The sequence below is a fragment of the Cololabis saira genome, chromosome 5, assembly GCF_033807715.1.
Source record: "Cololabis saira isolate AMF1-May2022 chromosome 5, fColSai1.1, whole genome shotgun sequence".
Taxonomy (NCBI): Eukaryota; Metazoa; Chordata; class Actinopteri; order Beloniformes; family Belonidae; genus Cololabis; species Cololabis saira.
The window spans coordinates 39409836-39424378 of record NC_084591.1 but is presented as its reverse complement, the minus strand read 5'-3'; the positions used below and the strand labels follow the sequence as shown (position 1 = coordinate 39424378).

General features: G+C 38.8%; 3 protein-coding genes across 4 annotated transcripts; 2 read left to right on the top strand and 1 right to left on the bottom strand.

Annotated features, from left to right (window-relative positions):
• The first annotated feature begins 6183 nt into the window (after positions 1-6183).
• On the top strand, positions 6184-9714 carry si:ch211-127m7.2 (cell cycle regulator of non-homologous end joining). 2 transcript variants are annotated; one of them, XM_061722042.1, is made up of 4 exons: positions 6184-6379; positions 6469-6571; positions 7615-7672; positions 7763-9714. In XM_061722042.1, exons 1-4 carry the CDS (start codon positions 6270-6272, stop codon positions 7969-7971), a joined length of 480 nt encoding a protein of 159 aa, XP_061578026.1. In that variant the 5' UTR covers positions 6184-6269; the 3' UTR covers positions 7972-9714. The 2 variants fall into 2 exon arrangements, with proteins under 2 accessions (XP_061578026.1, XP_061578025.1); XM_061722041.1 differs by having other exon boundaries at positions 7615-9710.
• Positions 8620-10662, bottom strand: LOC133444331 (uncharacterized). Its single transcript, XM_061722039.1, has 2 exons — positions 10503-10662; positions 8620-9426 (listed from the first exon to the last, which is right to left on the bottom strand). The coding sequence occupies exons 1-2, from the start codon at positions 10659-10661 to the stop codon at positions 8833-8835; spliced, it is 753 nt and encodes a 250-aa protein (XP_061578023.1). The 5' UTR covers position 10662; the 3' UTR covers positions 8620-8832.
• LOC133444330 (protein TsetseEP-like) lies at positions 10553-13106 on the top strand. Its single transcript, XM_061722038.1, has 2 exons — positions 10553-10707; positions 11513-13106. Exon 2 carries the CDS (start codon positions 11520-11522, stop codon positions 12432-12434), a length of 915 nt encoding a protein of 304 aa, XP_061578022.1. The 5' UTR covers positions 10553-10707; positions 11513-11519; the 3' UTR covers positions 12435-13106.
• The last annotated feature ends 1437 nt before the right edge of the window (positions 13107-14543 follow it).

Sequence of the window (14543 nt, the reverse complement as noted above, 5' to 3'; positions counted from 1 at the left end):
TTTAAAAATGACAACAGACAACCTGAAGACACAACAACAAAAGGTTTTGCTATTGCCTTACAGTCCCCCAGCTCAAACACAGGTAAACATCACTGGCTAAACTTCTACAGAATTGGAATCTGACAGAACTGGAAGTTGTTTGTGGGAAGAACAGATTAATGTCTTCCGAAGAAACGTCTCAGCTGGACACAAAAACCGAGTTTATTAACAGCCATACTTTCCACGCGGGAATGCGTTTTTTTGTGTAGTGAACAAGGTTTTCTCTTGATAGCTTTGCCTTTTTTTAATTCAATTTTACAATTCTGAGAGAAATTAATTGAATACAGTAGTTTTCGTACTAATATAATTGTTACAGAAATTTATGTTTGAACGCCTTTTGGAAATCAAGACATGCTTTATCCTCTAGCTATTAACATAATAATAATAATAATAATAATAATAATAATAATAATTATTATTATTATTATTATTATTATTATTATTATTATTATTATTATTATTATTATTATTATTATTATTGTTATTATTATTATTATTATTCCATCCATGATCTCTACTTGCTCATATGTACTGTCTTTAGGGAAACCTAATTTACGTATTTTTGGCCTGTGGGAGGAAGCTGGAGTGAAAACACTAAGAAAACAGATTAGCCTCAAACTCCTAACTTCAACATGATGGAGAAGATGTTTACATTTCAGTGAATCCTGTATGTGATTTTATACACATCTAAACCCCACAGATTGTACAGTCCTCATGCATCAGATGCTAGAACTGTAGATTATGTCACAACTAATCAGTCTTTACTGTGTTTAATCCCACACCCAGTTGATGAGACGAACGGGGCTTTATTTGTCAGTGTTGGCACATCGTACATGCCATAGAACAAAAAAGCTGTCAGTCAAAAACATTAGACATAAAAGTGTAATTTGAAATGTAATCATCCTCACAAATGATTCCTTACATAACAACCAACTTGGAATTCAAAACCACAATGTCTCAGGATGCCCAGACTCAGAGAGTAAACACAAGCGTCCTATTCTCAGATTCAGACATGAAGCAGGAACAGCTGAACTTTATTTGATCTCAGGCCCATATCACGACAGATTAGAAGAAGGAAGAAAAAGTAAACTAATCCCGTTGAACAAATGTCAGGAAAAACCTGAAATAGTGTAAGCTTTCCAAACAAATGACAACAAAACCAAGAAACTACAGATTTTGACTTGTTAGTGCTACAAAGCTGCACGAGCAGCTCACATGCACGTTAAACTCCATTCTTATGTCAGGCTGATCTGAAAACAGATGAGGTAAACACCACACATGAGCATAACAGACACATATCAGAAACAGACACATTCATTTAAGCATTTCAAACAACCCAGAGTATATTCAAATACTTGAATAGTAGAGATTACTGGCTCCTGATTACTTTTTAATTCCAATTTTGAGTTTTATGGAAAACACCAATGGAAAGTCTCAAATTCATTCTCAAGCTCAAATCCTGTGCTGCAGCTTTTTTAATTTTTTTTTTCTGTCCATCCATTTCTTTTTTTTGGTTTTTTTGTCACTTGGAGTGGAGTCCATCCCAGCTGTCACTGTACAGTCTGACACAGGAAAAATAAACTTTTGTACCTGAATCTAAATTCACATTTGTTGTTCTGTGAGATGCCTGCCTCGTATTCAAATACTCTGAGCTAAGTAAGCAAAGTATGTCCATGTTGTGTCCGTCCATCCATTTCCTGCATTCATCAGGTTCAAGAGGTGGGGGTGGGCGGAGCCTATCCCAGCTGCTAGCAAGCCTTACGTTATCATGTCCTGTAATCAAATATTCAGCTTGGCCTATTAAGAAAGAAAGATATTTACATACATTGAAACAGAAAGGCTGAAAAAAAGTCCTCTGCATTGTGTTTTATTTAGGGAAAAATCGCACTGCACAGCAATCAAAGCCATGTAAGAGCTTAAAGACCGCTAAAAGTAAAGAATTATTTTCTTACTTTTCCATTTATTATGAATTTGTTGCATCATGTGTTGCTGCAGTAGAACGTTTTACCTTTTTACAACTCATCAAACTCATCAAACTGGTCTAGGCTCATATCTGGTTCCCAGATCTGATTGTGCATGTTGTGGGGTGACGGTTTAAACTCAGCCAGCAGAGACAGAATCACACTTCTCCTTATAAGAGGAATATCTTCACTGAACTTAACCATCCTGCTCTTTGTTAACTGTGCTCTATTGCACCATATGTCCAAGGAGGGTTTCTAGGACAGATGGGAAACGACAGTGACCCTTACTCAAAGCAGTTAAGCCTGTCGAGACAGCCAGCAGATAAAGATAATACAGTATGTGCCAGGAAGGCTCTGGATGAGCCTAGATGTAAGCCTAGATATAAGGGAAAAAGTTGCAATGGCATGGAAGATCGAAATGAATAAATAAACAAATAAACCTAATGCAGCTTTTGTATTTCGTCAAACTCATTCCAAAGACAGCTGGGTCATTAAAATGGATGCTGCTTTAGAAATGTGATACTTTCTTCAGAAAACACTCGGAGCCCATTCTGACATCGAGAACACCAAACAATGAAGTGTTTCAGTTGTTTTGTCCCATTCGTCCTGCAAGTGTGTCTTCAGGAGCGCAACCGTAAAGGCTTGCTGCATTTGTAATCTCTTCACGCGTTTTCTGTCAGGGACGCATCAGTGCTGCAGGCAGACCAGAGATCAGGGGACCGCACAGCGAGAACCACCAGGAGCATCACAGATGCTGCTCAGAAAGTATCATTGAAGGGCTCACTGAAGCGCCGAAAGACCCACAACATCCAATGATCCCAGGTTACATCACTGATAATGTATCTAGGCTTCACTGCGAGCGCGTTTTGCTAGATTAGATTTCATCACAGAAATGTCAATCACCCTTGCCAAGGGCACTGATGTGACCCCACGCCATCACAGACCGTGGCTTTTGGACCTGCTGATAAGAACATTCTGAGGGGGTTTGTTATTGGCCCCACAGAAGAAAAGCCCTTATTTGGCAAACTGCATACACTACATAGATTGATGTGTCAGGTTGTTCTCCTGTTCCTTCTATCTTAAATAGATGCAAAATAACAAGAACAGAAACTTTTTACACGTTTTATTTGTATTTGTTTTAACTTGTTGTTTAACTTGTCTTTCTTTTATATTTTAAGCCGGGGGACTGCCAATGGAAACTAGCTCTGCAGCTAAAATTGGGTGCATTTGCATTTTTAATTCTAAATGTATATGAATGTACACTGTCCCTTCTCAAATAAACTGAATTGAATTGAATTGTCAAACTGCATGTCTGCATGTTTCTAAGCCCACTAATACCTTGTCGAGGTGGGTACAGTATATCAATATCAGGATCAGAGGTCACATATATATATAGCTTATATCCTGAGTCTTCAGGCAGACATACTAAAATGTCTCAAAATTCCTTGAAACATTCAGTGACAGTACAGGAAGCATTGCGAAGGATAAAGGAATTCCTTACTGCATTATTTTTGTTTGTCTTGCACATTTTTGAGGAATAACAGATCTTCTGACAGTCACCTGTTGACGTGACGTGTTTGAAATAACATTTCCTCTTTTTTTTAACATTATTGCCCTGTATGAAGCTTTTTTGGAATGTGTTACGATTGTAAAACACAAACACTGATGCATACTCTTAAATGAGAGTATGCATGAGCCATAACGTCTATTATCTTAAGTTTATGCTGTCTTTAATGAAATTAAATCGAATAAAAGTTGAAGCAAATAGAAGAATTACTGTGTTGCTCACTGTGTACCTTTAATTTAGCATCTCCCAAAAGCGCCTCAAGGAGGTTATAGAATAGAAATATATACAAAATCAGCCATGAACATTTCTGTCCACTTCTTCTTGAAAACTTATGCAACATTAGATCTTAACTGCAAGCAGTTCAGTGGCAGCAGCAGTTACCAGCGTTATCAGAAATTCATCTCATTTTAGCTCAGAAAACCTGACAGTGGCATTGAACTGGTGTTAAACAAAGCCATCGTACTGATTCCCATGTAAGAAACTTTAACGACCATGTTTGACCCCAGATTCAGCATGCAAGAAAAGCAGGAACAGGATTTTCTCCCTTTGCGAACAGAAATCTTCTTAGCACAGCCTGATCTGTGGATGTGGTCGCCGGCCAAGAGGAGGATGAGTCCAGCGCTACTTTAGATTCAACACAGATTGTTTTTCATGATTTTCTTTTTGTTGCAAATCTAACTTTACAATGATTTATATCAATGAATAATTGTGACTTTTAATGAAAATGCTGTTATTCGACCCTTTCAATAAGAAACAATCAGCTGTTGAGGTTAAAAACTATATTGACCGGATGCAACTTTACATGTGTTTCATAGAGTTTGATTAACAGACATCTGTGGCCATTCTGGTTTTTCTGCATTGGATCAAAAGATTTAGAAGGATCAATAGTACATTTACGTACTAAAAAAAAAAAAGTCTTTATTTAGTGCCATCTGGTGTAATGACAAACATCCTGTGGGAGATTTTCAGGATTTATTTTTTTATCACTTCAGGCTTCTGACTGTTTGTTGTTCCTAAAATGCACTGAGCCCGAGAGCTTTAGGGAAAATTACACCCAGAGCAGAACATAATGTCTGTCTTTGGAATTTTTGCCTCCCACCCGTCCTCCCCCTTTTTAATTTTGTCAAATATACAAAGCTGCTCTTTGCAATCAAGGCCTAAGCGCTGGTAGGAATAGGCTTTAGAAGGATAATTAAAAGGACCGTTGCACAACTCTAGTGTGTTAGAGTCAGTAGTCATAGTTGCAGCTATAGAACAAGACTATAATAGTTAGTCTCACTCTCAAATATAGCCTTGCGGTAGATATGCTGCTATAGGCCTATGCTGCAGGGGGGCACCGACATGATCCGCTGGGCGGTGCCTCTCACTCTTCTTCTCCTCTCTTTTCCCTTCCTCTCTTCTCCATTACCATTTTTATTTATTATAAATATCTCATAGCTATCATTTTTGTCCATCGCTCCTCTAGTTTCTTGTGCCGGCCCTCCTTTTTTCTCTTTTGTGCATGTTTGCAGGCCGGAGCCTCGGGAGCTGCGTTCTGGCCTGTGTTCCCGGCAGCATGTTTTATCCACAATGGAAGGACAACATGCAACTTCAGTTATCTGAGTGTATCTTGAGAAGTGGCATGACTATTTCAGAAGTGAATTCATTACAACAGATTATTTTAAATACATTTTTATTTGGTTTTTTGCTGCTTTGTGCTACTGGAAAATGTTTTAGCAAGACAAAAGAGGGTGGAAACATCAAAACAAAATCTGAATCCATGACTAACAGTAAAACCAGATGACTGGAGAGAAGAAACTCCAGGAATTAAAGATACAAATTTTCACTTTAAATTAAGCAGCACTTAATTAAGCAGCACTGCAGCATGCACGTTTTCATATAAGCATGCCAGGAGAGAGACGGGACTGTGTGGACATGGAGAGAGTGACAGGGACAGTTCAAACAAAACTAACTATCAATGATACGACCATGCCAAAATAATATGAATGATCTCAATACTTTTCTTAACTTGCAATATAACAGTGTAAATATTTTCAAAGTTTGGTAAATTATTTGGCAAAAAACACTTAGGAAAAGCGGTAAAGTACATATAATCTAATACTGTAAGACCTGACAGCTGCAATGTATGGGTCCAGGGTCATTTCAATGTATATGTACAATAAGAAGCTATCCCACTATATGTGAGAAAGAAATACATATATATATATTTTTTTTTTTTACTTTTTTTTACTCTGAAACGGCCTCATCTACAATAATAATAATAATAATAATAATAATAATAATAATAATAATAATAATAATAATAATAATACATTTTATTAAAAACAGAGCATATAAAAGATATATTTAGCTATAAGCTTTCTTAAAAAGGTGAGTTTTCAGGTCACATTTAAAAGATAAAACATATCCTGTTTCCTCAAGAATTAAAAAAGCAAAACTGTAATTATCAAGACTAAATACAATGATTCATACAAGGCCTTCAGAGAGAAAGATATTTCATGTTTTTATATGTTCTGTTATGAGCTATGAACTAAACTACTCTATAGGTGGCGCTAAAGAGTTCACAGGTCAGACGGCTGATCACGTGACTTTACCACAACACTACACGTGTCCTCTGTTTCCATTTGTCGTATCAGGCACACAGGCTGATATGGACTAGATGGGGAAAAAACTCGCTAATATACGTACATTGGTTTACAGAAATGTCAGAAAGGCACCGGGCGCTGCCCTCGTGGATGGAAACAAATAAAAAGGAGGGTGAAGTCAAAGAGACGCCGCATTTGAGGACCCAGAGAAAAAGGAAGGCTGCAAGGTGACGAAAAAACAAAAGACATCGTTGTCCCGTTTCAATGAAAATCTCCCGTCAGTCTTTACTAACAAAGTCCACTGAAATGTTTCCAGGTCTGCTTTCTACTGTATGAACGAGGCTGAACTGGTTGAAGCAGCCGTTTCATTTCTCACCAACGCTGGCGGCGAGGATGCGGTGCTGCCGACTCACCGACAGGTGGCAGTGTTCTCTTATTTTTTCATTTTTTCCTGTTGTACACTGAAAAACAAACTACTCCAGACATGTAATTTAACAACAAAAACATGCCATAAACAGTACTCGAGTTGAGGGGGGATGAGGGGGGATGGCATCCCCCCTGAAATAAAAATAAAACTGCCATCCCCCCTTTCCATCCCTTATGTCATTTCATCAATGAATGTGGTTTTACTGCTATTTCAACATTTAGAGTCATCACCAGAAAAATAACACCAGAAAAATAACACCAGAAAAATAACTTATTTGACCATTTTCACCTGTTTCAAGTACATTTTCACTTGAAATAAGTAGAAAAATCTGCCAGTGGGACAAGATTTATCTTCTTATTACAAGCAAAAAAATCTTGTTCCACTGGCAGATTTTTCTACTTATTTTAAGTGAAAATCTACTTGAAACAGGTGAAAATTGTTGTTTTTTCCAGTGATGAGTCTTGTTTTAAGTGTGATGAGATTTTTTTTTTACTAAAATCAGACATTTTAACTAGAAATAAGACAAATATTCTTGTTAAGATTTTGAGTTTTTGCAGTGATCCATGTTACTTATCCTGTGAAGGACAGAGTCATATTGATAAGTTCAGAAAAGTGTTTTTTATTGTTGTGTTTTGATTGTATTTGATGTAAGCCCAGTGGATATTTAAAGCTTACAGAAGGCTGCATTTAACTGCTGCTATGTCATTCCTGCAGTATTTCTGCAGGTGTTTTGGTCAGTGCTATTATTTGTAATATATTATATTATTTGTAATCAGCACAAATTATCTGTCCCCATATGATACAATCCACCATCCCCCCTGATTTTTTTTTTTACAACTCGAGTACTGGCCATAAACAATATTTTATATTTAAATTCAGGCTTCATTGTGTGTATACCAAATGTATTATGGTTGCACTTAAAATATTTGTTGTATAAAATAATACTGTTGTAAATGTTTCAAAAAGGCACGTTATAATACTGCTAGTTACCTGAATTGATCTCTTAAACATCAGTGATACTTTTGTCATACACAGGATGGAAATCAAATAAATAGTACGACAAAGAAGAAAGAGAAACCTGCCATTTCACAAAGTAAATCAAAGCAGTTGACGGAGATTTTGGAGGAAGAATCCTCAGACTGTTGTGGTGATGATCCGGATATGACGTATGTTTCTGAAACAGACTTGGACATTACAGAGCTGGAAACGCTGCCATATACCAAGAGCCCACAGCATACTGGGCCTGATGGAAAGAGGTCTGGACAAGCTCAAAACAACCGTGGACTCAAGAATGTTGACGTGGAAGCTGAGGGGGGAAAGCTGCCGACGCCAGCCGACCCGGCAGCAGAGGACGACGCTTTACAGCTTGTACGGGACATTTTTTTTACATGATGAAAAACTTGTAAAATGCCACCTAGATAAGTACACACAGACTTTTAACGTTCTTATAATTCACAAACGTCTTTTATAGAGTGACGACGGTTTAAATCAGAAATTCAGATGACAGGCTGACTGATGACTTCACATGACTGATGTCACTACTTTATAAAGTGCTAAGGTCCACCGGCAGGTGATGCAAAAATGGACAGGTAACACTGTTTAACATTGTCTGCACTGACTTTTCTCCGAGTGCCTTCAACGATCACTACTAAAACATTATTTTGGTAAAAGGACTCACTTTATCTCCATCTAAGAGCATGGCTTTATGAGCACAGTGCTTCATCATCATCACCTAGGTGTTTGTGTTATTAACAAGATGCTGTGGAAGACGACATGTCACTTCATATGGTTTTTGAAATATTTACAGAGAAAAAAATTGACCTCTTTTTGGGTTGAAACGTGCAATCTTGTGATATTGAACCGCAGCTGTGGTCATGTTACAGACAGACATATTTCCATCAGACAACCTTAATGATCACCTAGTTATTGAGTACAGCTGTACAGCTGTGGCCTCTTCATATGGGGTGAAAACACAAAATCAGGTCAGTACATTTTTATAAATCCCTGAAGGGAAATGATATAGAACGGAATTCCTTACAGCTTTCATTTTAAATCTTTAATATTGCAACATATGACCATATATTGAGCAGTAAATCCAGTAAATCAAGCAGTTTTGTTTCTGCTTTCTGCTCTGACTTTCTGAAGCTAACAGTATTTCCTTTTTTTAGAAGTGCAATTCTCTCACTCACAAATCAACCAGCGGTGCAAATCTGCAGAAAAGAGCAGCAGTTTTTTCTATTTAATGAAAAGTAGTTACAAACAGTATGAACCAATTAATTCCCAGTCAGATTTGAGTCTTTTAATTGACTCTCTGGTGAGCAAGGTTGTGATAATCAGCTCTATCTGCACAAAGACGCACACGTAGAACCAAGGAGTCATGTCTTTCCAAGTCAAATATGGCCGATGCAGGAGCAAAAAGCCGATAATGGCGGCCAGAGTGAGGAGGCTCGATGCAGCCTGGCAGATCATACTAAGCCTGAGGACTTGTATGTCTTTAGCGTAGATGGAGAGCACCATGCCCAGGAGGGCAAAGGCCACAAACACCACAGGAACATAAAAACACATCAGCAGTGGTGCCGAGAAGTGAATTCCTATCTCAGAGTCATCTCCACTGTAAGAGCGGCCTTGACACCCGCTGCAGGACATCTGGCCAGGTTGACTTGCGAGACAGAAGAAGAGGGGGCTGATGAGGACTTCTTCAGAGAGGATGAAGATACCCTTGAAGTACAAGAGCGAGGTTACCATCTGCAGGAACACCAGCAGGAGGAGAGCAAAGGTCCAAAAGGAGTGGCACATGGGGCTCCTCGCTGAGTGAGCAGTCATGGAAACTCTCTTGGTTGTGTAAATCTGTAAATGATCATTTGGAAATTGAAAGTGACAAATGTTTGAAAATGACCTCTTAAAGAGTATTTGTTGTTTCTGCTTGATCTTATATTATTATTGTCAGCAGGACACTCTTCAGAAAAGATCTTCAAGAGTTTTGTCGCTGGTTAAAAAAAAGGTTATAATAATAATAATAAAAGACTTAAAATGAAAGTGATAGTGTTTGTGGCCTGAATCAAATGCAAAACTAAATGCGTCACGGTTAAAGGTTAACCTGGATCAGCTGATGTGGATGTTTACTTCACTTACACGACCATATTCAGAGAAATATGAATACTTAGTTACATTAAAAAACATTCATCAGTTAAAGTCTGGCAAGGATTATTATAACATGATGAAGAGGTGAACTTTTTAAACAGCTTAATAAAATGACAACAGATTTATGACTGAATTTGATTCGGATCAGCCGATCTGGATCTTTACTTCACTTACACAATCATATTCATAGAAATATGAATTATTTACATTACAGTTACTAGTTATTAGTTACATTTAAAAAAAACAATCAGTTAAAGCCTGGCTAGGATTATTATAACATGATGAGAAGAGGTGAACTTTTTAAACATATTTATGATTGAATTTGATTCGGATCAGCCGATCTGGATGTTTACTTCACTTACACAATTATATTCATAAAAATATGAATTCTTAGTTACATTTAAAAAAACAATCAGTTAAATCCTGGCAAGGATTATTATAACATGATGAAGAGGTGAACTTTTTAAACAGCCTAATAAAATGACAACAGATTTATGACTGAATTTGATTCGGATCAGCCGATCTGGATGTTTACTTCACTTACCCTTACATTCTACTTCATAGAAATATGAATTCTTTACATTACAGTTACCAGTTATTAGTTACATTTAAAAAAAACAATCAGTTAAAGCCTGGCAAGGATTATTATAACATGATGAAGAGGTGAACTTTTTAAACAGCTTAATAAAATGACAACAGATTTATGACTGAATTTGATTCGGTAAAGAGATTATTTTAATTGTATTTCATTTTTCCATGTAATACATTTGTTGTGTACTCACGTTTACTACCAAAGAGAGCGCATGAAGTCTGTGTGGGGAAGCGTGCGGTCTGGAGAGCAGGCGAGCCCTGACGGGAGCGCGCACGGCCGCGCGCACGGCCGCGCGCCTCTGCAGGCTCTTTGACGCACTGACTCCTGCAAGTTCACAGCGCCAGATCATCGGGACGCTTACCCGCTTTTACCGCAACTAGAAGAGGTTTCAAAAGGTACGACGATTAAACTGTTCCTTTTATATTGACTGAGCATTTGTAATTGTGCTAATTTTAACTCCTGGACAATTTGGAAACATTTAAATTGCTGTTTTTTAACAAGACAGGGAGGCGGGGTCGCCTGTAAGGATTTCTTTTGTTCGCTTTACTTCCACCAGAAATTAATGGACAAAAGCACCTTGATATCATTTGTTAGTACTTATCATTAGACTCGCTTTGTTGTGTTAAGAGGGCAAATAAAAGTGTTGAAGTTAAATAAGGGTAATGGGTGATGTAAGCAGCTGGATCAAGGCGTGGTTCAGAAATAATGAGACAGCTGAAACAAAGCGAATCTTCCAACTTATTTAGCTTTTAAGGAAGCTATTTGGGATATTAATGTAAACCTTTATAGTGCATTGTCTACAACGTGATTCTCACGAATTGAATAGGTGTGTAATACAATGCAAAATGATGACATCAAATGTTCTAATCGTCGATATCAAACGGGTTTTTTCTTTGAGGTTATTCAATAAAAAGAAAGAAAAAAGTACTTCTTAGACAACCCATCTGCTGAAATTGTAACCCCATGCTGGTATGTGCAACAGGGGAGGAAATCATCCACAATGGAATAGTTCTGTTTCCCCATAATTAAATCCTGATGACTTTAAAACAGCCTCCCCATTTGCTTTTAGATTTTATATCTCAGACAGTTGTGTATTCATCAAGCGTCAAAACCTCCAACAATAATGATGTCTGGGACTAATCAAAACGAAAGTTACAACTATTAACAGTAGTTTTATTCTTATTTTGATGCTGTGTTCAGGTTCAACATGGGAAACAGGTTCAGCAGAAGGAGGGATGTCCCGATCACCAGCCCTGAAACTGTGGCCACTCAACAGAAGAGCCCGGTGGAGCCGGCTGGGCCCGCCGAACCGGCCCACGACTCCGGCATGAACCAAAGTCAGGAGCTCCTTCACACGGAGAAACTTGAGGCACTGGTGGAGGAGCCAGTGGCATCACTGGAATGTCCCCCCAAAGATGAAAGTACATTAGAGTCTACAGAAGTGGAGACTCCTGCAGTCCCGGTACATGAACCAGAGCCAGAAGTAAAGGAAACCCCAGCTCCGGTTCAGCCTGAACCTTTGGTCGCAGCCAGCAAAGAACCGGAACCAGAACCTGCAGCACCACCCAAGCCTGTTGCTGAAGCTCAGATTGCTCCAGAACCGGCCCCAGAGCCCGTTCCTGAAGCCGAGTCTGCCCCGTGTTCAGATGAAGTGACCGAAGCAGCCCCCGAGCCCATCCCTGAGCCAGAACCCTCTCTGGAGCAGCCTATCCAAGAGTCTCTCCCAGAGCCGGGGCTTTCTATACCCCTTTTGATCGACTTGGGTGCCCCCGACGACACTTTCTCACCAGCTCCCGCTCATGTCCTACTCAGTCCCGATGAGCCGTCAAGCGTCTCAGGAAGTGAGCAGTGCAAAGGGAGTGTTGAGGCTGCAGAGGCATTCACACTGGAACCAGAAAAGTCCATTGAAACTTCAGAATTTTTGGAAAAGCAGATAGAGGTGGAGGCGGGAGAGTGTTTGGAGACACTTGGGAGTGACATCAACGGCGAAAGCCTGAGAGAAATCCTGAAAGGTTCCGAGCTAAAAGGAAATGACCTTCACAGTGACTTCATCCCAAGTGATGTCAACATCCCTGATGACACGCCCATCACAGAAATGAGCCCATCCATCGAGATGATGTGAATCCAGAGAAGAGTCACAAAAGTAGTGGATGTTTCTTCTTCTTCTTCATCTTTTGCATTAATTCTGAATGGATTGAAGAAACAGTATTTTAAAATCACCTTATGTGCCCTAAAGATGCCAAAAGAGCTGTGCAGACACTTGAACTGAACTCGTAAAACCGATGCTTTTCTGCCTTTGATGGATGCAAGCTGCCCATTTGTGTTTGAGTGGTTGTAAAGTCTAAAACGGCACAGTAGCAGTTAGTTTGTGAGTGTTTTGTCAGACAACAGAGATCTTCCTCTATGCAAACTCACTAAACAATAGCATGTCTATAGCAACAGCATATCTCTCAATACCCCTACTAGATGTGTAAGAAATAGGTCATATACCACTCCTAAATAGCGACCTGGTAGAAAAACCTGTGTACAAATGATAAAGTATGCATTTTGTGAGAAGAATGTGGATGGATGGGCAGCCCTTAAAGGTAATGGAAGGCAACAGATAAGGATTAAAAAAAGGATCCAACCAAAGATGGAGCGGATATATACATGCCACTCTGTAACAGGAAAGAAGCACCAAATAAACATTTATGCCTTGACATAGTCATGTTTGGACTTTGCAAATTTACTCTACAGGGAGTTATCATTTTTAATGGTGGATTGCTTTAGAAAATAAAACTACTATAATACTTTACATGTGTAATCTACTTTTTCCTCACTGATTGTTGTAAAAATGAGTTATCCGCCTTTCAAAAAAGACAAAATGCAGATTCTAGATCTGTTAAATCAAACCAGATTTTCGTCGTTGGCTTTCACATGTAACAACACTTTACATGTAGAGGAATGTTGACGCGGCGCGCAGACGGTAGTCAGATTATTGCATGCACAGCAAAGCTCGTGTTAGAGAGACACTGCTTCTTCATGGTCATATGGGAGAGAAAATGCAAGGAGAAGGAGAAGAAGGGGGGAGAAACTGGCCCACATTCTTTCCAGAGGAAGGAGGTTTTCAGGGGGCCTGGGTCAAAAGTCTTCAGTGTGACTGCATCTAAGTCCATGAGAAATGTGCTCTTCAGATGCCTTTCTCACCACATCCTCCTTGCCTTCACTGCCATGCTACCACAACATATTATCGATCAAGTGCTGAGTAATGAGGCTCTGACTGAAGATGAATCTTGAAGATGAAAAACAGTGGTAGGGGTTACCAGTTTTGCAGAGACATTCTCAACTGAGACAAAACAAGATCTTGTCCAGCAGTGACACTAAAACGGAGCCACACAGTTTCACGCAAAACATTTAAGAGGCAAATCTATGTCAAAATATGATCCAGCTCAATCCTGAATGAAAAATAGTGTACATTTATCTAACTTTCTGGGAATGGCAAATGGGTAATTCCCATGGTCCTGGCAATACACACATCAGTCCCAATAGAGTGGGAGAGGCATGAATTTGATGGTGATCTCAATCCAGTCAGCTTTAGGAAAGGACAAAGCTTGCAGGCGGAGCGGCCTCTTGATACACTCAGAGAATAGATAAACAGGATGGTTTATACTATTTGTGATTCCTGTCATACTAGAAACCTTTGGCACAATAAATAAAAGTGCTGGAGGTTATTCTCCGCTCCCTTTCTTGATTTCCTGTCTTTCTCAGGACTATGACAGCCAAAGCACAAAAACAAAACAGGACTTGGTATTTGTTGCCATAAAACTCTGCTTCTAAGATAATACATAAATATTTTAAAGGCGTAACCAGAGGTGTGAGAAAAGTTATTCTGTCCTCCATAACTGTTTTTCTCTCCTTATTATTATTATTTTTTCTTAGAGGAAAAAACACGTTCTCTCATAAGCCCCAAATCATTATAATGTTCAACCTTAACTGCCACAGTAGATACACTGTTTGATGAATTTGTGATGCCCAAGGATTCAAAACAATTAAAGATCCCATGGGATTGTTGTTAAGTGTTGTTCAGGAAGATCTTTTCATGGCAACAACTCAGAAACGCAGTTTATTATTTCCCATGAGCGCGTGACAACATTGTGATCTTGCACAACACAAACAAAACTTGTGGTTTTTAGTTCACTCTTATGACAATGAATACGCGACAAACCAAAAGAATGTACAAATAAATTACGTA